Consider the following 26602-nt stretch of genomic DNA (forward strand, 5'->3'; position numbering starts at 1 on the left):
CAATGCTTTTGTTTAATGATTTGACATGATAATTATACGAAAATAAATACGGTTACTATAGAGAAAATATACAAGATGGCGTCGGATCGTGCAGACTCAGTTTTAGAATCTCACAGAACGTCTCTTTTAGAGTTAATTGAAGACAGAAATAAAGCTCTAAATAAGGTTTGAACTCAGCATGAACAATATAAACTAACAGATTACCTATAAAGTGATAAAACTGTCCAAATAACCCATTTAATTAACGTCACTGTCGGACTGTGTTTCAATAACATCAACAACATGACAAGCACCTGTTGTAAACTCAAAGTCAAAAGCTTCAATTAAGTCGGTATATATTCAAAACAGTACAACATAAACTCAGCAGACCTTTTAAAACCTGCATATTCATTACATTTAATAAAACATATATTTCCTGCGCAATAAATATAAACAAACATTTAATAAAACATACATGCATATGGTTATTTATTCCACATTGACAAGAGGTATAGCCTAGGGGGTAGGGGTGAGATCACACAAAATATGTTTAACCCCACCACATTTTTGCGCCTGTCCTAAGTCAGGAACCTCTGGCCTTTGTTAGTCTTGTATGATTTAATTTTGGTTCATTTATGTTTGGGAGTTTAGTGTCCATTTCGCTGAACTAGTATACATTATTGTTTAGGGGCCAGCTGAAGCCCTCCTCTGGATACGGGATTTTCTCGCTGTGTTGAAGACCTATTGGTGGCCTTGGGCTGTTTTCTGCTCTTTGGTCGGGTTGTTGTCTCTTTGATGCATTCCCTGTTTCCATTCTCAATTTTATAAAATGTACATATGTTTACTCTGCTTGTTGTTCAGGTGAAATTAGAATCTAAAAAAACACCAAAAGATTTTGAGGTATACTTATGAAACTCACAGAAATAACTAGTAGGTAAAAAAGATGGAATATGAAGCAGTGTATACTAATCAATCAGTAAATTTTCATGTTTCCCTTAACTGACTAGTGTTTCCTACATAAGATTTTGTCTTGCCCGCAACAAAAATTGCAGAATGCAAGACATAAGGATTACTATCTGGCAGCGATGGCAGAAATTATTTGTATAAAGCTTTATATATAAAAATAAGAAGATGTGGTATGATTGCCAATGAGACAACTCTGCACAAGAGACCAAATGACACAGAAATTAACAACTATACATGTAGGTCACCGTACGGCCTTCAACAATGAGTAAAATCCATACCACATAGTCAGCTATAAAAGGTCCCAAAATGACAAATGTAAAACAATTCAAACAAGAAAACTAACGGCCTAAATGTTTATTTAGACAAAGACCTGGATTCTTCCATACAGGTCTGTCAACTGACCTGTATTTTGCAAGTCAAACCAAAGAATTCAACAGCTCACCCAAGATGTTTTATAGTAGCCAGGGTGATCAAATAACCAGTAATTTCGACATTTGACCTGTTTTCATCCGTATTTTTGTGCCTTGAGACTTTTTAAGTATGAAATGATAGATTTCATAAGTGATTTTCCTTTGTAATTCTGGCAAATTCATAATTCTTCCTGGACAGGATGTTCAACTTGCTGTGTTAACTGTCATATTAAGTGCATGGCTTCACTTGACAGCTTTAGTGTCAAACACAATGTTAATTAACAGCAATTACCTTAGCCTAAGGTTATGAATAATTTGTGTATTTAAAAGATGTTTGACAAAAAATTCCATTTACTCCCCCTTTCTTGCCAATTTTCACAGTATACTTTTTGAAATAATGTTTCTTTGTAAAAAGATTAAATCTAATAAAAATTGAATGCAAAGATATTTAAGAATATTACTTAAATGATTTAGGACAGTTAAAAAATTAATATTTTGCAAATTATTTTTTTCATCTCTACATCCTTTTTAAAATGCTTAAATTTTAAATAATATTATCTAATATTGAAGATCGTGCAAGACCCTCATGGGTAGTCAAGGTTGTTAAAAAAAACACCTCGTCGTCAATTGTACACCAACTCTGTGAGACCCTCATGGGTAGTCAAGGTTGTTAAACAACCCCTAGTAGTAGTAGTCATTTTAAATTATTGAGAAAAGCTATATAGTGTTACTTTGCTATAAAAAAAACAAAGAAACAAAAAAGGTTAAGGGTTGATTTAAAGCAGTGTAAATGAAACAATAAGAGGGGTATAATGGCTTGAAATGATATATATATATTAATATTTCAATGAGTAATAAATGCAATGAAAAATTAAATTAAATTTTAAATTATTTTCAGTATTATAAAAGACTTAACCATGTGAACATATTTTGGAAACTTCAATTTAAAATATAAAAAATGTCCCCTAAATACTTAAATTTATCTGAAAAAAGGTTTTTACGCGTTATGACCTAAGATTTTCTTCTTCAATGCAAGGGATGACCTGCATTTTCAATTTCAGAGGTTGACAGGTATGTTCTTTATACTTTGTATGCAGATGCCTTATGTTATGATGTTTCGTCTCTCTGGCAGGTTTCATCTGACCTTAACCTTTTTAACACGTTTCAATGGACAATGTTAAGTTTTTCCTGTTCAGTCTATTTCTCATATACTGTAAGCAAAAGGCCAGTCCTCTATATTTGGTGTATGGAATGATTTTAAGGTGTACAAATGTACATGTCTGTTTCTATCAGGTTTCATCTGACCTTGACTTCATTTTCATGGTTAATTTTATCAATGCTAAGTTTTCATGGTTTTGTCAATTTATTAGATACTATAAGCAATAGGTCAACGATATTTGGTGTATTAAATGATTGCATGGTGTAAATGTTTTCCAGCAGGGTTCATCTGACCTCGACCTGATTTTCATGGTTCACTTGTCAATGTTCAATTTTCAAAATTAGGTCTGTTTCTCAGATACTATAAGCAAAAGGCTAACTAGATTTGGTGCATGGTAAGATTGTAAACGTGTCTGTCTGGCCGGGTTCATATGACCATGACCTCATTTACAATGTACATGGATCATTGATTATGTTAACTTTATGTGATACTTGTAGTGAAACCTTCACATTACAGACTTTTAACATATATTCAATTATGATCTATACAACAGGCGAGAAATTTCAGTGTGTACATTCTTGTCCATCGTACATGCCCTGCAGTAATTTATGACTTTAATGATTTATCATTCCATAAGAATGTAAAATTATTTACTATAGGACATGTATATAATCAAATTTTATTAGCTGCCATTTTATCAAATTTCATATTTTAACTGTTACAAACATGTTTGAGTTGAGTTTGGGTTGAGATCTCACAAAACATGTTTAACCCCAATACCCCAATTTTTGTGCCTAAAAATAGATCCACATTTGCACCTACTATTACGTACATGGGGGACATATACTTGCCTCCCCATGCCGCTAAAGTTATATTTGCTTAAGAGCAACAAAAACACATCTATTTCCATAGCAAGTTTATTTCAAAGAGACAGATAACATCACATGACAAATATGCATCATTATACAAAGGGACACAACTGTCACGACTTTACCATAAAACACATACGACCATTCATATACATAACATCCCCGCCCCCCAAAAAAAATTTCACAAATTTTATCCAAAAGGTGTATGTGTTTTATCCATATACAATTTCAAGAAGAAGAAAAATTGCACTATAAATTCAAACTATATAATCAATTTGTAGATCTATAAGACTAAAATCAGTTTCCAAATAATCTTTGTAAATACATTTATAATAACTGAAATATTGGTGGCTGACCAGTTCTCGCATCTAGTATCAATTGGCATACACACCAGTATCAACTATGCAGAAAAATCCGAACGTCTGGCATCTCGGTCTCCCCCTTAGGACCTTATGCACGCATTACGTTCATTCAACTATATGAACTAAAAAATATACATTTGATACATTTACTCAATCTACTAAATGGAAAAGACTAGAATATTGTCATAAATGTAGCTGTATACAACAAAATGATAGATAATCATCAGAGACCTTTAACTCTTAACAATGGTAAATATTACATCAATAAAACACTTCATAAGTTACATATGTCAGTAAAAGAAAATACGACTAATTCTCCCTCTCCAACATGGCCAATCTCTCATACTGCACACTCACAAAATAAAATAAAGATGAAACAAATGAAAAGCTCCAGAAATGTCAATATCAACCTAGGTTTTACTTATGACTATTATCCTATCGCTACTGACAAGCCGCTGTCCAATCAGGCCAACTGTTTACAGAAATTTTATGTATAAACTTGGATACACACATACCAGATAATTCATAAAAAAAAATCCTTCAGACAAAATTGATATTCAGTATTAATGTTTGAAAAAATTCTGTGTTTTCCTTGTACAATGTTGTAACTTGGGAGTGTACGACGAGATAAATCTCACACATACCGTCTGGCATCTTTGCAGTAGAATCTAAATCGTTCAAAACTGTTACATATTTTCCCTGCTAAATCCTAAATACACATATAGGTCAAGCCGATTAGTTACTAAAGATAATGCCAATTACTAAGCAATTATTTTCGAAGTACTGTAAGATGATAGGCCGGGACATCACATGACACATGCTACAGTTTTCTGCACTCATAAACATACACAGCTGTATTTCTTGATGTCAAACTCCAATGCGGTTAAATGTTTTTTGTGTAGAAATTTCTACAGAGTCCAAATGAAACATTAAAGAGTCTTTAACGATCAGATGACAAATAATAAACAATTGCGAAAAGCTTTCGATATTAATATACATGTAGTTTAATAACAGTTCTTAGAATTTTACCCAAAAAAATGTACAGTTTTCTTTTGCTGACAAAAAACTCCCATGGTGACTTCTGAATATTGGCTAAATCCAAATTAACATCCAAATTTTACATAAAATCCTACAATCAGTTCCATTGTCAAATGCATGGTACATGTACTGCTATACTCTACTGAACGAAAATTCCAAGATTTTAACGTAGTCGAAATTTAATAATGGTGCCGCCAGCCTCGTGTTCTAGACTTTTAGAAAGTTGATTCATCATCTTTGGGACAGCTCACATAAAATACACTTAAAGGGATCGTTTTGAAGTCCTCCACCATATTACGTACATGGGGGGACATATACTTGCCACCCCAAGCCGCTAAAGTTATATTTGCTTAAGAGAAACAAATACACATCTATTTCCGTAGCAAGTTTATTTCAAAGAGACAGATAACATCACATGACAAATATGCATCATTATACAAAGGGACACAACTCTTACGACTTTACCATAAAACACATACGACCATTCATATACATAACACTACCATAATCAACTGTTTTGTGAAAATTTGTCTTTGATTTAAAAGTTTACAAATATCTCGGAGCTCCATACTGTAATTTTAGTATAAAAACATATATAAGATGCAACAATCCTATATTATGCACCTTCATTAAACTTTTAAAGCCCATAGAAACAGATGTAACCAATTCAAATAACCGACTTGGCCATTTTTACCTTCTCTAATAAAGAGTTCCATTTGTTTTGTTTGATTATAAAAACTAGATAATGGCGGATACATACAAACTAATTTGTGGTGTACACTACTCTGTATTTATACATCTGTTTGTTTGGATAATTCTCATTCAATACTATGTATAACATGCACAACTATTACATGTACGTTAGGAAAATTGTGTTTCTAAATTCCTACATTACTTGCATACAAATTTAAAACTGATTATGTTCGAAGCATGATTTAGCATGTAGAAACCACTATTCAGCACAAATTCAGTCTACTTTTAGTAACCATGACCTTTGACCTGGTGACCTCCAAAATAATAATCCATGTAAGTTGTAACTCATTGACCACATCCAGTAACTGGGTTGAGGTCTGTGTTACAGTATATAATTCCTTTATAGGTGTACTGGGGATGCAAAAATTTATGGTTTTTTTTCAAACAATTAACTTCTAAAAAATAACATATTTTTTTGTATGATAAAGAGCAAAAAATTTCTTGTTACTTTATCTTTCACTTTTTTAAAGCCCTTTTGTTTTACAAAAACATAAATTTAAAAAAATAAAATAACAACAGATTCACTGTTGGCTGTTTCATATGCTGGTAATACCAGCCTGGTATATGGAAAGACATGAATGAATAAACTTTCCTCCTCTCTTGATGGAAAGAAGAAGAAAAAACTGTTGGTTTTAAGTACAAATCTTCCTCTGGACCATGCAGTGGGTGGTATATGGGGTGTTTCAAAATCTTTCTAAATAATTGTCATACTGCAGTTTTTGATTAAAAAAAAAGCATTCATTTGCCAAGTTGTATTTGTTATATCCCATGTGTTGCCATATCAACGAGACTGAAAATTTTATTTGCTTTAAAGGTGAAAAATAACACAAAAGTAGTGCATATTTATATAAAAAGTGATATGATCTGGTGCAGTGGGAAATCTAGTGTCAAAAATTACCACCATAACAACAAGGTCAAAAGTGAAAAAAACTCTTTAGTGGCATCATAGTAAATATACTACCCCTATTACAGCACCAGCTGTATGACATTCCATGTTTTCTTTTTCTCATCAGATTTTGTCACAGTACACTGATTTCATGAATATCGTCTCAAAGTGTCAATTGTATCCATGTGCTTGAGTAGGTTACAATCTTTTTTTTTAAATAATGATTTCTTTGACTTTATTAAGGTTTTGAAATAAAAATTGCTTGAAACAAGGAATTATTTTAATCTGTAATAATTTTGAATTCGGGAAAATTGATAAGAAATATATATGATGAAAACTAACCCAACTAAATTGGGAGGTTAGTTAGTTCATACTGAAATATCGCTGAAAGTGAAAACCTAAGCCATGGGTGCATGGCTAACCCTATTTAGTTGGGTTAGTTTTCATCATACATTTGTGAACAATTTTCCAGAATTCATAATTATACCAGATTCAAATAATTCCTTGTTTTGACCCTAATCAGAAGAGATTCTCCAACAAGACCATATTTTTAAATCGTAGAGGATTTACCCCTTTAAAAAATCATTATTGAATGTGGAAATCCAAGGTATCACAGTTAGTAATTTTTATCATTTTTCTTTTTAAATCAATGATGAAGAAAATTATAAGAAATTTTTGAAAGTATTTTTTAAACAAAAAAAGTTCAAAAATTTAAAACAAAGGACATAATCAGTTTATACATTTCAAAATATGTTTCAACTTTAATTCATCTGTTTGTTATTAGCCATAAATAAAGTCTTTGCCATTTCACAATTTTACATGTACATAAATAACCTATCTTGTGTTTTTAAAATTAAGCATGAAGTGATAAACACTTATGCAGGTTTAAGGTCTGGACTTTGTTTTTAGTAAAAGGACTCCTCATAATTGTCAGTAGATTTAAGATGAGTTTTTGATATAGTTGAAATGAAGTTAAGATCTTCTGAAATTCATTTCATAATTCTGTAAACCATTAACCAGTGCTCTTTGATGAATAAGATTTCATGATACAAACTTTAAAATGTAAAATATTTCATACCTTTGCTTATTTGATACATTTCACTGAACTAGTACATATTTGTGTTTAGGGGCCAGCTGAAGCCTGCCTCCGGGTGCTGGATTTTCTCGCTGTGTTGAAGACCCATTGGTGGCCTTGTGCTGTTTTCTGCTCTTTGGTCGGGTTGTTATCTCTTTGACACATTCCCCATTTCCATTCTCAATTTTATGTATCATTTTAAGTTGTACATGTCATTTACTTATACACTTATAGTTACATATTATTGAAAGTACCAATTATAATATGAATTTGATATTAGAAAATCCTTACCTTACTCTGTTAAACTTGTTTGCTGAATTAAAAGCTTTCACTTTGAGTTCTATCATAAAATAGTTATACAATAAAACTAGATAAGAGTTTAAAAAGACCAATATGCATGTAATGTAAATATGTCAACAGTAGTTAAAAGGCTGTAATCAGCCACTTTATATAGTAAATTATATACCTGTGGTTCTCTCTATAAAACCATTATCATGAGTTGTCAGGGAACTTTTCTACAGTTATGTCAATAAACTATACAACACATACTATTGATGAACCAATGATTTACTGGCCTATGGGGGAGTGTAGAATTTTTCTCTGGCAAAATGGCTACCAGTTCTACATCTCAGCCTGAAATCTCAGGACCTGAAAGTGAAATTGATGATGGTGAAGAGAAGCCTAAGGCAAAGAAAAAATTGAGAAAGAAAGTTCAGAAAAAGAGGAAAACACCAGAATTTAAATTCGATTGGCCTAAAAAGAATTACTTTGATGTCATATATGGAGAAATTGACCCTGTGGTAGGTTTCTGAAATTGTATATTTCTGTCATGTGACAAAGTTACTTTTTTACCTTGTAAATCATATTTTATAAGAATATCAAACAATTTAAAATGTTCTTGTTTTTTTTCTTCAGAAAAATCTTCTGCATCGTATGGTTTATATTGCAAGTCTGAGAAATGAGGAAGCAGATTCAGATCAAATAGCTAGTAAGTCTTATTTATAACTTTTTGTTCTGACATATGATAGATAAATAGATCAGACTTTAAGTACAAAGGCAACCTATTTTTATTTGAAGAATGTTATATATTTTTTGTTTGTAGGAGATATGTACTGTAGTTTGGAGACTTTTTTCATTCCATTTATTTATATGGTAAAACTTGAAAGTCATCAAATTTTTACATTGTACATTTTACTGTTGAAAAGGAATGATTTGTATTGAATGATGATTTAATTGTCAAATTCTTGATTGGGACTAGAGGTTCAGCAGTAACAATCAATTAATCAAGTTCATACTTTCAGAAATGACTTTCCAGAAACAGCTAGCTTTTCTTCGAAACACTTGTACCAAAAGTTAATAGGGGGAAAAAAGGTTAAATAATGATACCATTTTGCATTATCCTTTAAGAAATGAATTTTCTGCATTTTGTTAAGAAACGTTAAACACCTTGTCAAAATAAAACATCATGTAAGTAAATAATATGAATTTACTATAATCCAAACACCATGATTATGCTATGGGTTACTAAGGTATAAAGATAGTTTTTCAATATTTACACAGAAAAAAAGAAAAAAACCTTATTAGGTGTGCTTTTTTGGTGAACAAGCACATAAAGTTAATTTTTAAAATACTGAAATTTTGTAGGGTAATTTGTTATCATTTATAGCACTATCTTTAAATATGTAGGGTTAAGCCTGATTATATTGAGAAAACAGTTTTGAAAAGATTTTGATAATGCTTGCTTTCAAAATTAGGAAAAGAGCTTTGCTCCCCTGAAACCTTTTATTTCTAATTTTAGCTTTTATTTCATGCAGTTTGATTATTCATGACACAATATGTTACAATTGGGAAGATTTATGAGATTTTTCTTCCTATGATAAATTTTGATTTAAAAGATAAAAGATTTGTTTGAATAGTTTAAGCAATTGATTGAGCAATTCCTTGTTAATAAACATTATTTCACACTTAAACATACAGTAACTAAAAATTGTGCTGTTTACATTGCCCTATTGTTATTTGAACAGAGATGTTTAGATATAAAACAAATGTATTGGAAATCATTTAAAATACAAAATTATCAATATCCATTGTTATGATCACCTACTAAATGGTTTTAATACAAATGCTTTTTCATTGCTATTTCTTAGATTTACTCTATTCTTTTTGTATGATAATTTCTATTTCATGCTACTCTACTCAGAATGGCTTTTTTCAGTCCAGTAGAGTCAGATTTATAACATCATAAGAAAACATCAATGAAGTTGCTTAGGAAAATAGTAGGAAACTCCCTCATGTTTTCAAAACCATAGAATACCTAGAAATCCTAACACATTCCACTTTTAATTACAAAACAAATTGATATTGCAACAGTGTCCTTATGTATATTATCATTATCTAAATTGTATAAAATACTGTTTATAAATTAAAGTATAAAGACATGTTTACTTAACACATTTTGCAAATCTCTGAAGAATATAATGTTACAGTGATTCTAGCAGTTAATTATAAGGTCTGATATCAATATATTTTGACCTGTCTGGGATGATTTTCGTACATATTTTTGAAAAGTGTTGGTGTCCAATTGACACATATTCTTGTTAACTGTAATAATAAATATATAGTTGCATGGGTTTTGTTATAGTAAATATTAAACAAGCCCTTCTAAATACAAAATTGTATCATATTACATTTATTTGTAGATTATCATGAAAATTTGAAGAAGAACTTAGAGAGTGCACAACAGTACTCAGAACATGTTTCAATAACAGGACTTCTCCTTGTATATACCAAACACATTGTTCATATTGTTGAGGTAAGGTTCCTGGTGACACACGATAACTTCATTATATATTTACACAGTTTAACAGGTTTTATAATCTTTTTCTTTTTGGCTTATAATGTGTCATGTTAATGTCACAAACTTTCATATTATATAAAAGCTGGTTACCAATTAGGAAAATTTGCAACCATCTATAAATTTTAAAGGTATTGTTATTAAGTTGATTATTAATTTGCCATAATGAAGTAGAATGGCACTTCTGGTATAGGGGTACCCCTGTGTCGATGTATGCATCCTGGTGTGAATGTATATCTGAATTCTGAATTACTCTATAGCAATATAATCTGGTGTGCATATATGTGCATCAAGGATGGATTGACCTTTATGCCATTAGAAGAAGATGATATGACCAAATTTCATGCTCAGTGGCTTTGATAAAGTTTTGAATATTCTGCAAGCATTTCATCCAAGTTCATAGATCTATACTAATCAATCTTTGAAAGAACCATATTAGTACTCAGTGTGCTTACAGGGGAGTATATATAGCGGCTTCCTGCAAAAGTTGGGTCACTCTGACCTATATTTTATGCCTCTTGTACAAAGTTTTAACCTCCATCTGCATCCAGTTCTTGAATATGTCAAATCATTTTTAGAAGATAATTTGTGCAATAATTTTACAGTACTAATAAACCATGCAGAATGACACCTGACAGAATGACAAATTTTTACAACAATTCATATTGTTAAAAATTATACTACACAATTTAGTCACCTAAAATGACTTTACATTCCCTAACGTGTCATCTTCATAATCCGGATCATATAGGGATACACACTACAACTTTGATTTCAATATTCTACAAAATAAAGTTAAATATGTTGTTTGATTTGAGTACTGAAGAAATAAAATAAAAAGAGTGCTTTTGTTGTTAATGTAATGATTGTTTCAGATTGATCCTAATACATTATGCAGCATCATTATCAACAATAGGACTCTTATGTTACCTCAATAAAGTGTCACATACAGATTTAGTAGATTTTAACAATGAAACATATTTTTTCTTATGAAAAATCAGTGATGTAGTCTGAACAAAAATTTTGTATTTAATATAGTCAATTCTAAATATCACAATGATTATTGTATGGAAAAGTTACCAAATGGGCACTTCCATTTTACATAAATAAATAACCGATAATACACAAGATATAGGGAGATACCACAAGATTCTAATACTAATGATCTACTAACACAGGCAAAAATTATAAAGCATCATAGGTTTTTATTAGTAGCACATGCACTGGACATTCTTTCAATAATGTGAATGTATAAAAGAAGTCTTTTGTTATTATCATTGCAACTTTTTTTCTTCCCATTGCCCATATTTTATTATAATTGATAAAACTTCTAGTGCATGTGCTAATAAAAACATAATGCTTTAAGTTAATATTATGGAGGTTTGCATTTCATGATAATCAAGTATTCTTTTTATATCCATTAAAAAAGTTAACTAATATTATGGGTTTTAATCTTTAAATCTATTATTCCAAGCTAAAATATTGATCATATGCATATAAATGAAAGAAAGAACATTTTGAATTATCTCCCTCTATTTAGATGGTTTTTAAAAAAATTGCAATTAAAGTTTAAAAGATATATATAATTCATTTTCAATATTTCTTTGAAGTTAAACAAATCTTTTTTAAAAGTATTTGATTAGCATTTCAGAAAAATTTGCAAGTTATCTACTGGTTTTTGCAAGAATTTCATAACATAGAAACCAAATAAAACTTCTGATCCCAATTGGTGCAGTTTTAATAATAAATACTTACAGTTACCGTTTCAGTAGAAACTTGTTACTAGTGAAAAAAAATCTTTGGCCTGTCTCATTGTAGACAGATTAAGCTAAAAAGGTGAATGGGTTAAGTGGAAAAATTATTCATTATTGCCATTAATGTGAATAGATAAGTATGCATTATGATCTGATGATTTAGATTCAAAATATTTTTGATAAAGCATACATAATAGATATTGCAAATGCTGCATATATTACAGCATTTTGATAATTGCCATTCCATTTAATTACATATGTCATTAGTACATAAATATAGGTCTCAAAACAAAGCTACACAATGCTACTTATAAGTTCAACACAAAATAGATAGTTTTTTTAATTTAAAGCAGAATCAGACTCCATCAGTATAATATAAAGTTGTAGTTACAATGGCATGTACAAGGGGAATATTTATTAGCAACAATGATTTATATTTGACTGAACTAAACTGTTAACATAATTTTATCATTATTTATATCCTATTAACTTAGAAGAGAAATAGCTAACTTTAAAAAAATGAGACAGTGTCTTTCCTATACCTATATCACTCTGCCCAGTTTTTCATAAAATTAGAAATATATATCATAGCTTTGTAATGACTACTGGCCTTGATAACTTTGACCTGGACCTCTTGCGGACAACATTATGTTAGAACGTGGATAACTTTGACCTGAACTTATCAAGTCATCTTTCAGTTTGTTTAAGTGAAACAAAGTAAAGCTATTGTTTATATACATGCATCATGAAAAATGCACAAATACAATCTGATAAACTGATAATTACAGGTTTCCATGATATTGATATTGTAAAATATCTGATTCTTGACACAATCAGAAGCCTTTTTTTAACTGTTAGCTGTGCTCATTCTACTAAGTACTTATGTAGTGTCTGGCAGCTGGTACTTTACAACATCAATATGATTACCTGATAATCTGCAGTACTTAGCAGTTTATTTTAATATGATTGTTATTTTTAGTAATGTCTAGGCTTCTTACACATCTAACAGCCTTTTTAGGGACTCTGAGGGGCAACGCAAGTCCTTAAAAAAACTGTTTGATACCAGAGCAATAGTAAACTAGTCATTGATAGTAAATCTTTAACGAATGTTGTTTCTAGTATATTTATGTAAGTATTAGTATAACACAGAAAAACAGGAAAAAACTTGAAATTTAAAGGGGAAAAATAATGGATTTTGGAAAAAAAAAGGGGAGGACCAAAAAAAAATTATCCTGTCCCCCAAGTACCTATGAACGTTACATCCCTTATGGAGTTTGATAAAAGTTATCTTTTGCTATCACACTATGTCATACTCTCTATTCAACCTTTATAATACCAGTTTGATAATTAATCAGTATATGATTTTTTTTATTCTTTTTTTACAGACAACAACAGAGATGTTAAGAGAAGTAATCAAAGACAGTAAAAAGAATATGGAATCCAGTAATGGTATTTTTTCACAAGTGAAAATTCTTGTCGTATCACATGACATTCCAGAGCGACTCTACCAGAATTGGATGTTTAAAACACTTGAAATACAGTCTGCTAGACTTGACTCTTATGACAGTTCAGAATCTACAGATAAGATTGTGTTAGATTGTCTCATACAACTACTCAAACTAGGAAACCATGTAGCTAAAATCCCCAAAGTAAGTCATTATGCTAAAAAGATAAAAAGAGTGCTCTATTGCTATAATAGACTTCAAATAACAATATTTTAAGTGACAAAAGTAAAAGTATAAAATACATACACACAATTAAACTAAAAAACATACAGTTCTTGAAGCCTCCTCTTAAGTAAGCAAATAACCTTTTTTGATGTATTAATTCATCACTACATGCTTCAACGCTCAAAAGCATTTAGATCACAACAATAAAATATTTGTACTAAGCTGCAAAATACCTTTGCAAAAGATACTTTTTTGAATGGAATTGTAATATGTATAATGGACATCCTTATGTGAAATGAAGAGTGGTGTATCATGGATAAATTTCACAGGCACTTACTATTTTAAAGTTGTAAAATATTTACTGGTAATCATAATGACCAATTTCAACATTTTTAAATTGAACATGTACAGTTCAAGTAAAAAAAATGTCTACATGACAGCTTTTCATATATTGCTGTAAAATCATCATGCCTTATATGTATAGTATCAACTCTAATGAGATTACACTTAAATAATAGTCAGTACTATGATATATGCATATTATCACCTTGACTTATAATCACACTTAAATAGCAGTTAGTAATATAATATATGCATATTATCATGTTTTACTGATATTCACTGTTTAATAGCAGTTTAATAGCAGTACATACTATATGTACTATATGTAACATACATCCTATAATGATTATAAACCAAAGCCATGGATGAAACATAGTGTCATAACATATCTTAATACATGAGCAACTCAGTGCATTTCCATTGTGAACAAACATCAATTTGTTAATACTGTATTCTATGCATTTCTTTTAAACATGAAGTATTATTCATAGCTTTTAAAGTATATTTAGGCAATCTATGTCAAAGTTCTAAATATAACTTTATGCTTGAACTTTGAAAAATGGATATTATGCATTTAAAGCTTTCTTGTGCTCTTAAATCATGCTCCCAATTTTTAATGGTAAGATAGATGTTTAGTTAATCTATACTTTTCAGGCATTTAAAAAACTTCTATTCTGTAGCATTTTTTTATTCGGCAATTGTCAACAACTTTATGAATTTTAAATTCTGTAAATTCAGAAATTGTTGTGCCCATTTATTATTGTGATTTTTAAAGATTGAACAAATATGTGAGACAAATTATTGCGATTTCAGAAAAAGATACTTACAGATATATATATCAGATATCAGAATGAAGTTTCTTATTATTGCGATACTCACCCAGTCACATTTTTCGCATTAATAAAGCCTCACAATAATTTCTGAATTTACAGTAGTATATATCACACAATTCATCTAGGGAAACAATTCAATATAAAAACCTAAATTACTGTATTATTAAAAGATAACATAATTTAATTATTTATTATTCCAGGGAAATTTCAAGAATTCATTTGACCAGTTGCATTCTAAAGTTCCAGATTTACTTCCACAGCAAGGTAATATTATAAAGCTTGGACCTGAACGTAGCTGGGACATGTACATTTTTAGATTTAACCTTGTCTGCATGTCTGTACATTCAAATATTTTCACAATCTATGTAAGCGTTCTATTTTCAATTGACAGTTTATAAAAGTAACCCTATTTAACAAATCAAAATTAACTGATGACATTTTAGTCCCCCAACATAACAAATCATGCTTTAATGATTTGTAATAAAATTTTAAGCCTATATCGGTTCGTCCGTCCATCCTTCTGTCTGTCTGTCAAATTTTTGTAATAGCAAAAACTACAAAACTATTGGCAGAATATCGATGAAAATTTTTGCATTTATTGTGCATAATATGTAGATATATTTTTGTGTGAAAATTGGCCAATAAATTTTTGGACAATTTTTTTTTTAAAAATCACAAATTTTAATGAATACATTTTGTCAAAAAAACAAAAACTCCCAAAGTATGGGTAGGACATAGATGAAAATTTGTACAGTTGTTTTGCATAATATGTATTGGGATTTTTGTGTAAATTTGAAAATTAACTTTGGTAAAAACTTAGTAAAAAAAAATCATAAATTTTAATAAAAACATTGTTTTGTTCTAGGATTTAAATGAAAACTACTGCATTGGTATGAGTTGCTACTCTAAATTGATTCCTGGTGTCATACATTAATTTTTATGAATAGTGGATGGGAGGAGAGGTGGAATTGTGGTGCAAAACAAGTCATTAGGAAAAACTTAGTTTATTTAAAAAAATTAAGGATAAACATCTATTTGTGCTAGGATTTCAATGAAAATGAAAATATAGATATATATAATACCTGTTTCAAATTGATTCCTGGTGACAACAATTGATTTTTTTTTAAACTGAAAAGTTTAAGGTATAATTGATTTCTTGTGTCAAAAATTATCTGTCTGTCTACTTTTTTTTTTTATTAATAATACATAAAAGCAATCATAGCTTGGATTCTAATGAAACTTGATATTTACTTGGAACATATCCTGATTTTTTTCCTGCTGTCAAAATTTATGAAATTTGAAAACATATTAAATAAATTTTACTTTGTGTGCATCAGTATTAATTATTTGTTTCTGTGCTTCACACAAAAAAGTGGGGCTCACCTGACAAAGTAAGTTTTCTAGTTGTGTAGAAAAATATGATGGTATATCTGTATTAATTAAATACAACATTTCATTGTTCAAATTTTTTACTTTCTTGTGTTTTTGCTCTAGGTGATATTTAACCTTACCAACAAATTAGTATCCAGACATTTCTGAGTATCCACACTTTTTTCTCTCTGTTACAGCAATGCTACACTTCTTACTGGAGGAAGATGACTGTTCTATGATGACAGTAAAAGAATATTTGAACATGTATGAACAACCATATGATGTTGTATTAGATAGTGGTGAGTACTTTATGTATAATGATGTCATTCTTATGACATTTGGTAGATAATGATGCAATATATAAGCCAACCTAAAATCACCATATTTTCATTTTGAATGATGATATTATTGTACTAAAGATTGGTTTGAATGTAAAAGGATATATCTTTCAGTTTTTTTTTAATGTTGATTTTAGGTAATGAAAAAGCTGTTTAAACATTGATGAACATTTGGTCTTTTTTAATGTATTTACATTGTTATCTTGAAATAGTATTGAAGTTGACCATTATATATGAAACCAAATAAAGGCCTTAGGAGTAAAAAAAACTGTAAATTTGAAATCCAATTAGCCAATATTTATAAAAAATGAGTTAACAATAGAAACATGTATGATGGGATTAAAGTATTAATCTAAAAGGAATCATATCTGTATAAATTATTTCATATTGCTTCAATAAGCTGTTTTTAATCAAGATTAATGACTCCCAAACATAACAACCAAAGCAAAATATATTATATTTGGATTTTTTTTTATCCTACACATTGTATCACATATATTTATATATTTATACATGTGTTATTTTGGATTTAGATTTTATCGTGCATTGTGTTTTATTATGTGTTTGACTTTGTTTTTATGTTTATTTACAAAATCATTTATCAACAAATATTCATGATAAGACAAACAAACTATGTAAAAACATTGATTATTATATATAATTTATTAGCTAAATTTTCAACACAATCAACAGAAATAAGAAACTGTTAAGATGGAAAAAAAATTTAGACAAAAAGAGATTTCTTTTGAGGCATAACATTTCATTTAGTAATATTTAAAGTGTTTATATGATTTTGCACTACACTAAGCAAATATATAACTTCTTTGTAAAGAGTGTACAATGGTCTCTTGTATATAGACCACTTTCACATTCTTGCATTTTCCTGTACATTTCATATGTTACAATGCTTAAGTTGTCAACTGGCATAACTCATTCATAAAAGGACACTGAATTGGTCTATATTTCAACACTGATGGACCTTAGATTGATGAGAGACCCATGGTATTCATTACTCCTAGATTCATAGGAGGAACAAGGTCAAATCTGTAAACATTGCTTATATCTATATCTAATTATAGTATTAATGTATTGTCTTTTTTTGTTTTATTACAAACAGAAGGTAAACAAATGATTGCACATCCCACACATAGTCGAATGTTTACACTTATTGTAAAGTACTAACATTAACTTGTATCACTAACACGTAGTATTTGTAGGTAGAAAAAAAAACATTTCGCTATTGTTTATTCCATTTAAATTAAACAATATATGTAAAAAACTAAGAACTAAGTGAAGAAATACACTTCATATACATTTACTACACAAACCGAATTTAGTGTAATCACAAAGTATCAAATCTATGAATATTATGTACCGTAAGGTATATACTTTTTACCCCTGAAACATTTGTAAATATTTCATTAAATTTGTATATACCTAGTAAGAAGATGTAGTCAGTATTCTTTTTCTAACAGAAATTATATGCCTCAGGTGCTTATTATATGTTACTGCTATATATAGTTCTACAGTAGGATTTCTGGTAAACAAAAAAAAAGAAATACAAATAACTCGTCTTTGGAACGTTGAAAAATCTATATTTTTCTTTATATTCTTGTTCAGTAATCAAATTGATATAGTTACTTCGGAAAGGAAAAGTCTAGAATTGTTTAAGATTTTATATATAGTACTATGTAAATTAAAATGATAAGCATAACCGTATTGTCTCAGTCCCTGGTTAGTAATGATTTTATTAACACAAAAATGTGACAATTTGTGTATTATGTATCACATTATTCTGATTCAGGCAGTGATAGCATTATTTGTATGTAGCAATAGCAATTACTTAACCATAATTTGTTGTCCATTGATCAACAATCTCATTGATAACTATGATAACAAAAATGTGTTCATCTACATGACCTAGAAAAATGCATGTTACATGGAATTTTTGAAAATTTAGCAATATTTGCTATGCAGTTCAACCAATGTGTGCAGGACATTTATGTAGTAGTTATTTTCTTTAATTTCTTTGTCCATATTAATTATATTATCATAAACAAGAAATTCCCTAAGATCTAAAGATCTATTAATTAACTGGAAAATATATATAGATCTTGAAAAAGAACTGTCTTTTTATAGCAGCAGGTAATCAACAAATAGAAAATTAAAGATAATTCCATAAGCAGTACTAGTTGCCTTCTCGAAGCATTATAAATGATGTCTGAATACATCAGATCTACTCAAGGGTCCTCGGTGGCTGAGTGTTCTCAGCAGTCGAACTACTGTATCACTAGCCTGTCAACACTGAGGTTGTGAGTTTGAATCACGCATGTAACTCCATTGACTCCAATCTTAATTGACAAGGATTGTCAGTTTTCCTACAGAAGGTCGTGGTTCTCTCCAGGTACTCCGGCTTCCTCCACCAATAAAAACCAACCTCCAAGAAATAGCACAATAGTGCTGAAAGTGGTGTTAAACACCAATCTATCAATCAATCAATCAGATCTACTCAGTAAATATCATATCCCATCATTTCCTGTTTTTAGAATTTGCATAATGAACTTTTCATTATTAATGGCAATTATTGATGTAATATGAAAATTATATGGATATTTGTGATTTATTGCAGTTTTCATGCCAGTGATATAGTTAAAGCAAACGAATAAAGATAATGAAATAAGAAATGTTCAATCTGAATTAGGCTTATCAGCTAAAGCTGTGTTTATTTCTGTTTTTAGCTAACTTGAGTGCTAAATACATTTTATCTAGTGGAATAGGAAACCCACAGTCAATACGAAGCTTCTGTCAGACAATTTACTTGATAAAGTTCCTGAAAGAATATTAAATTTAACTGTAAATAAATTGATATTGAAAGCAAGTGACCATCTTTGGTTACTATTGAAACCATTTGAAACATAAAACATTAACTTATCTTGTATTTTAAAGATAAAAGATGAGAGCATTTATGAAAAAACTAGTAAAATATCAAAACAGACTATGAATATGGTATAAAATAAATACTATCCAAAACCAAATATGATTGCCTGTCTAAAAAAGAATTAACTGTTACAAAACTTGTTGAGGATAAGTATTATTATAAATCAGACATAACAGCAGTGATCTCCCTTTTTAATGTACTCACTTTTATGTTGCAGTGATTGAAGGACATGAAGTGCCATACTGAACCCACAATATTGTATATGTAAATTACATTACCATAATAATGAGAGAAATATTAATAGTTTGATTTCCATCTCACATACTGACTTTAATTTAATGAACTAATTATTTCAAAAGTTGAAAATGCATTGTTTATGCAAAAATATATTCTATATGAAAATAATAGGATGTGGCAATTATTTTGCAACATATCAACACGTTTTATTAGATAGACTTATATGATATGAATATTTTTAATGTCTCAGTACATAAAAAAGGTTCAAAATTAAGACTCCAAAGGTTTGTATGTACTGTTAAATAAGCATGTTAAAAGTGTGAGAGAGATTTTTTTTTAATAAAATGACTTTTTAAATCAGAAGTTGATCCATTCCTATACATAAAGAGAGCTATCTTCTATACTAGTAAGCTTCTTCAAAGACCAAAGTTAAATTGATATTAGAAAAGATGTTTACCATATGATCAAATACTGACAAGATTGTCAGAAGAGAAGGATTGACAATAAAGGCAGATATCCAAAGTGAAATAGAAAAAAAATTTAATAAAATCAGGAACCAGGCAAGACAAATTTATTTTTTGGGGGTATATAAAATTTGGAGTCTTTTGTTTGGGAACTTTCTGAAGAAACATTGGAAACTTTGATAAGAAACCTGAAAAGAGGTTCAAGATGTAAAAGTTAGGATAAATGGATGGAGGTTTTTATGTCCAACAGATCATCCCTCAAACATATTCACCACGAGAAAATTTTAATGGTGTATAAATATGAACCACCTACTCAGGACGTGGCATAGATCACAAGACAACAGTCCTCAAGAAAATGATGTCACTTTTCCTGGATGCAATATTCTTATTTCAAGTTGACCAATCTTACTGCTGAATGTTGCATGCTTGGCAGAGTATTAATAATCTATTTAAAGTCTCTGGTCTGACCTAGCTGTCATTGAACACAAAACCTCTGACATTTGAAATATGAGTAAAGGAAGTAGAAACTCAATATGCTTTAAACAAGTTTTAGGTTATCTATTAGTAATCTGTTTTCTATATTTTAATTTCAAGCTAAATAGAAGTTATATTCTATCCTATTTAAGGCTGTTTGTGGGAGAAAGTTTTTACACAGGTTGAAATTCATTGTTTAAGACTGCATAAAAAGTCAGAGCAAAACCTTTAATTTTACAGTCTTTAATACTGTAAATTCAAAAATGTTTGTGCAAAAAATTGTGACGGAATATGTTTCTCAAAAAAAAAACTTGCATGCAAGAAGTTACTGAGAAAATGAAAGAAAAGCAGCATGTTGAAATATGATTTATTAATTGTAGTATATTAATAAGGAATTCTGACATTTATGAAATGCATGATCTTTAATCAAGACTAGATAGTTGTCCTGCTTTCACATTACACTTTATAGATATACATATGCATCAATTAAAAAACAAACAATGATATTTGTATCATGTGTAAACCAGTAAATTTTCAGTTCAGTCATAGATTGCATGGAGAGACTATACCATTTAAAACTTTCTAACAAACTCATTTATGATACTAATGAAATGAAGAAGATGTATTCAAAGTTACTTTTAAATAAAATTTAAGAAAACTATTTTTTCTGACATTTTTGTACTATTGACATAAATATTAATAAAGAGAGTCCTTTTTTATGTACTTGTATATAATAAAGTATATATAGGATATGGCTTTTTCCATATTACACACTGTATCAACCCTCAACCAATATAATACCTCCAGCAGAGCTCGTTGGATTATATTGGCGTCTAGGGTTGCTTCGGGTGCGATTGAAAAAGCCATATGATATTCTTTACATCTTTTTTATTGTTATACTGAGAACCTCTCTAGTGTATCGCAAAGGAGAGAAAGTATGTAATGCAATATTGATCAAGATGCAATATTTTTAACTCATTAGAAATTTTCTGCTGTTCAGGTATATTTTGAAAGGAAAACCAGTAAACATTTCAGCAAATGTTGCATTTTTATTTTACGAAGAAATCAAAATGAAATATTTGATACTACATGTATATTATAATGTATGATATAGCTTTTATTGCCTATATTAGTTGGTATGCTAAATAAGACTCTACAGTTTTATATGTTGTTCTTCTTTAAGATTTTTATTTTATTAACTATACTTCGACCATTTGGTTTATATTGATGATTATTATTTTATGATTTCACAAAAAAGGATATAATATTGCAGAACTAGGTCAGATATAATTGAGAATAAATACCAAACGTACTGGTGTTCATATTATAAAAGTTCATTAATTTATCTTTTCTTTCTTTTTTTCAGAACTAGTGTGGCCACTTCCAACAAGACTGTTCCCATACAACTAACATAAAATTGAAAATGTTCATCATGAATCTGTGATAATGCTGCCGTCCAGTCATAGAAATCTTTGTAAACTTTATTCAAAGTGACGATAAATAGATGATAAACTTCTAAATTAAAAACTTGTTATTCTATAGAATGCAGTTTTTGGAATCATTAATGTGTTAAGTGTTTGGAACAAAAGAAACTTGTCAAAATGACATGAAGTATTCATCAGTTTCTCTGTTTTGACAGGATTACTTTGATATGAAAAAATACCACAATTTATGCACTCATTTCATACTACAGGCAAGACGTTTTACCTTTATAAAGTGTAATATTTATTGAGAAAGAAGTACCAATTTGAAAGTAATTTCTTCTTTGCTCTTCATCCTATAATGTATAAACTCATTTGTAGGATTAACTAATAAGTTGGTAGGCTTTTTCAGCTCAAAATTCCACAATTCAGTTCTGACCTTCTATAAGTTGGTATTTTAAAGAATGATTCCTTCTCTGCACTTAATTGTATAAGTTAAGCATATTTAATGTTGTTAAAGGGATACCTTTGTATTTGTATACATATTTTTTTTAAAATAAAACACTTTATTTCATGATTTGTTTTATCAATTGTAAAGTCATTTGAAATGTAAGAGAGTCATTTTTAGCCGGTTTGGACAAAGACTAAAACGGGTATATTGTATGGTGATGTCAGGTACATGTTAGTAGCTGGTTAGATAGGTGGGGAAAAGTGGGTACCTAATTTGTGTAATCAACTCCTCCTACAGTTTCCAACCCAGATCCCTGAAATTTCACAGCAAGATTGCACATTTGTTGAAGTTGTGCACCAGCTATTATGGAATTGTTTGAGGATTTTTATGCCCCACCTATGATAGTAGAGGGGCATTATGCTTTTCGGTCTGTGCGTCTGTTCGTTTGTTCGTTCGTCTGTCTGTTTGTCTGTCTGTCCCGCTTCAGGTTAAAGTTTTTGGTCAAGGTAGTTTTTGATGAAGTTGAAGTCCAATCAACTTGAAACTTAGTACACATGTTCCCTATGATATGATCTTTCTAATTTTATTGCCAAATTAGAGTTTTTACCCCAATTTCACGGTCCACCGAACATAGAAAATGATAGTGCGAGTGGGGCATCCTTGTAATATGGACACATTCTTCTTTTCTCATTTTTTCAGTCTCTGGAAATTATGTCTTTTTTCAGCAAAATTTATGAAAGAGCTAGCTAGGGTACAAGTTATGTTTAATCAACTACTAATGTTACATGTTTTTTTATTTGAGATCCTGTAGCCATTATTTAAAAATTGATGTTGAATTCAAATGTCAAGGTCATTTTTATACGACCGCAAAAAAATTTTGCGGCCGTATATTGGTATGACGTTGGCATTGTCGTCGTCGTCGTCGTCATCGTCATCCGTAGACACATTGGTTTTCGCACTCTAACTTTAGTTTAAGTGAATGGATCTCTATGAAATTTTACGATAAGGTTCAATACCACAAATGGAAGGTTGGGATTGATTTTGGGGGTTATGGTACCAACAGTTAAGGAATTAGGGGCCAAAAAGGGGCCAAAAATAAACATTTTTGTAACTTCCAGACATAACATGTGTGTTAGTGTATGGATCTCTCTGACATTGTACCACAAGGTTCCATATCACAAAGGGAAAGCTGGGTTTGAGTTTGGAGGTAATTGCCTTAAATTTTTAGGAATTTGGGGTCAAAAAGGGGCCAAAAAACAAGCATTTTTCTAGTTTCCAGACAATAACTTGTGTTCAAGTGTATGGATCTCTCTGAAATTGTACTGCAAGGTACCATACCACAAAGGGAAGGCTGGGATTGAGTTTGGGGGTGATGAATCATAAGGGGGTTCAAAAATTTGGGCGGGGGGATTTTTTTTTCCTTTTTTTCCTTTTTTTTCTTTATAATTTTCCATTTTAAATTGGTTATTTCTGATTTATATATAAAAGCAAATAATAATGATATGGTTTGAATAGGTAAATTAAATTTTTTTAAGTTCTTAGACCACATTCATTCTGTGTCAGAAACCTATGCTGTGTCAAACATTTAATCACAATCCAAATTCAGAGCTGTATCAAGCTTGAATGTTGTGTCCATACTTGCCCCAACTGTTCAGGGTTCGACCTCTGCGGTCGTATCAAGCTGCGCCCAGCGGAGCATTTTATTAAATTTTTACCTTTGCTTGCTATCATATCTCCCCTGAAAGTATATATGTGATAAAAGATAGATATAAAAAAGACTGTTTATTGTAAAAGTGTTTGTACTATTGAAAGAAATGTATGGTGCATTAGGCCCGAAGCGAACCCATGACATCTTATAGATGAATCTTATGATTATATAAAGAAAAGATTTGTTGAAAGCCATTGGGATATCTGTATAATATTAAGAGATATATGACCTTGAAAAAGGTAAACCGAGAGTAACCTTGAAGAACCTCGGAAGTAGTTGTTTTGCACTTATTTCAGGGAAAAGTGCAAAGTAATAAATTTACTTTCAGAATCAGTGTATGAAAGTAAGTTATCTTTGGCATTGAAAGGGACATAGAGAAGTAGCTAATTATCTCCCTCATTTCATAGAAAAGTTCTTAGAAATCATATGGTTTTAGGAAGCAGTATTAAAAAACAATGCCACTGGAAGTATCTTATTATCTCCCTTTTTCAAGTAAAAGTACATAGAAACTATATGTTTTTAGGAATCAGTGTTAAGTTAAAAATCACATCACACCAAACTCAGTTACCAAAGTGATGTTAAGCAAAGGTTAAAATCAGAACATGACCTTGACCTTGACATCAATTTTCAAATAATGGCTTAACGATATTAAATCAACTTCCCTAATTTTTTTTTAAAACTTCTCCAAGTTTTATTATTTTGAAATCAGTGTAAGGAACACTAGCTTTTGCTATCGAAAGTGACTTTTTAAAGTAGAAGATATAGTTTTACCTTCATTTTCTTGTCAACAGAAGACAAAATACCTTCAATTGTTCTCTGAATAATAGGTTTTTAATTAATTCATGCATTTTCTGTTATTTAATAAATTGTAAATACTTCTTGAAATAAGATTTCCTTTGCAACTGAATTTTTAATATTTCTTTGATAATTCCGATAGTTCCAAAGCAGCGGACCTAATCTACTTGGATCAAAGAATTTCTCTCCAATTTAACTTAATTCTATGACAAATGACGATCAACTGGCTGAGCTTCTCGATAAACCGAATGATACTTCTGTCGTGGCTGCTGTACTATCTATGAAATTGATTAATTAGTCATTTATGAAGCTTTGTATCAGAAAATATTTTAAATGAGATTGCAAAAAGCTGTATTTGTCAACTATTCATATCGTTGCCTGGTGAAAATGTCTTTCAAAGATTTAGTCGATTATTGATTCGTCTTTAATAACTAATCACTAACGAAATCCTTGATTTGTCTATATAACAGACAGATGATGGGAATTATTTGATTGTCATAATTACTAATATTGTAAACCTCAGTAATTGGCAGAAAATACATACCATAGTAACGGATTTTAAGTAAAAGGTTTCTACGAAGAATAGCTGTTTATATTTTATGAATATCTGTTGACGTAAAATACGTTGAACATGAATTGAAGAACTTGGTCGTGAACCTTGGAGGACTTTGACAGATGCATTCATTTTGAATCGGTAGACATGGGATTAATTTGTTGTAAAACTTCATTTAAAACAAGTGATTATTTAGGTCCTGGAGGAAAATCTTTAACAGGAGCTTTCTTGGCCAATATTGGTGAAATACATTCATCTTTCGTGTTTGGAGTGGAAGATAAAACACAGACACAAAACAATGAATCATCGAAGCACCATATACAGTATGACGATACTATCCTTACATTAAACCACACTTCTGCCAACCAACATCGGTTCCATCGTTCACTGCAGCGATTAAATTCATCAAACATGCCACCTATAGAAGTTTAGTGTGAACATATGCCTTAAAAGGTTAATATGGTGCATTTCTGGAATTAGTAACAGGAACGAAAATTCATGTTCATAACCTAATGTTTAGCATGTATGTACACTTCAGACATTTTTTTAAAACATTCTGTAATTTTTTTCATAAATAATTTGGACGGTGGTTTTTTTAAGTTTTTTTTTAACATATAAATCAAAGAAATAGAAACATGTTTGTTTACAAGAAGTTCTGATTGTCCAACACTGAGAGTGACAGAAATTATGCCTGTCTCCATCGAAAAACTTTGCTAATTATTTTTGTACCAAATCTCTATCGCTGATTTTTTTAATTTCATATATAAAAATACAGAAATGGGGCATAATCGCGATGACACAACTATCGAAAAATACCAACATCACAAGAATGTAGTTATCTTCACGTCTTGATAGATAACCACAAGGCCTTTAAAAATAGACAAAGACAAATAAGTTAAGTA

At 30.1% G+C, this 26602-nt stretch overlaps 2 protein-coding genes across 3 annotated transcripts in view; one reads left to right on the top strand and one right to left on the bottom strand.

Moving 5' to 3' along the window:
• The window catches only part of LOC127707717 (RNA polymerase I-specific transcription initiation factor RRN3-like), a 214645-nt gene that overhangs the window by 87747 nt on the left and 100296 nt on the right, over positions 1–26602 (bottom strand). The window lies entirely within an intron of this gene.
• Positions 60–22770, top strand: LOC127707740 (testis-expressed protein 47-like). 2 transcript variants are annotated; one of them, XM_052212474.1, is made up of 8 exons: positions 60–165; positions 8413–8485; positions 10197–10309; positions 13491–13754; positions 15151–15214; positions 16519–16620; positions 19815–19861; positions 22139–22770. In XM_052212474.1, the coding sequence occupies exons 1-7, from the start codon at positions 76–78 to the stop codon at positions 19841–19843; spliced, it is 735 nt and encodes a 244-aa protein (XP_052068434.1). In that variant the 5' UTR covers positions 60–75; the 3' UTR covers positions 19844–19861; positions 22139–22770. The 2 variants fall into 2 exon arrangements, with proteins under 2 accessions (XP_052068434.1, XP_052068433.1); XM_052212473.1 differs by lacking the exon at positions 19815–19861.

Source organism: Mytilus californianus, unplaced genomic scaffold, assembly GCF_021869535.1.
Source record: "Mytilus californianus isolate M0D057914Y unplaced genomic scaffold, xbMytCali1.0.p SCAF_7, whole genome shotgun sequence".
NCBI classification, from domain to species: domain Eukaryota; kingdom Metazoa; phylum Mollusca; class Bivalvia; order Mytilida; family Mytilidae; genus Mytilus; species Mytilus californianus.

What these genes read in the sequence shown, in the direction of transcription:
- LOC127707740 (XM_052212473.1), top strand. Translation starts at nt 76, where the DNA reads ATGGCGTCGGATCGTGCAGACTCAGTTTTAGAATCTCACAGAACGTCT. An exon ending in AGATTCAGATCAAATAGCTA is followed by an intron (nt 8,486 to 10,196) that starts GTAAGTCTTATT and finishes ATTTATTTGTAG; the next exon opens with ATTATCATGAAAATTTGAAG. An exon ending in ATGTAGCTAAAATCCCCAAA is followed by an intron (nt 13,755 to 15,150) that starts GTAAGTCATTAT and finishes TTATTATTCCAG; the next exon opens with GGAAATTTCAAGAATTCATT.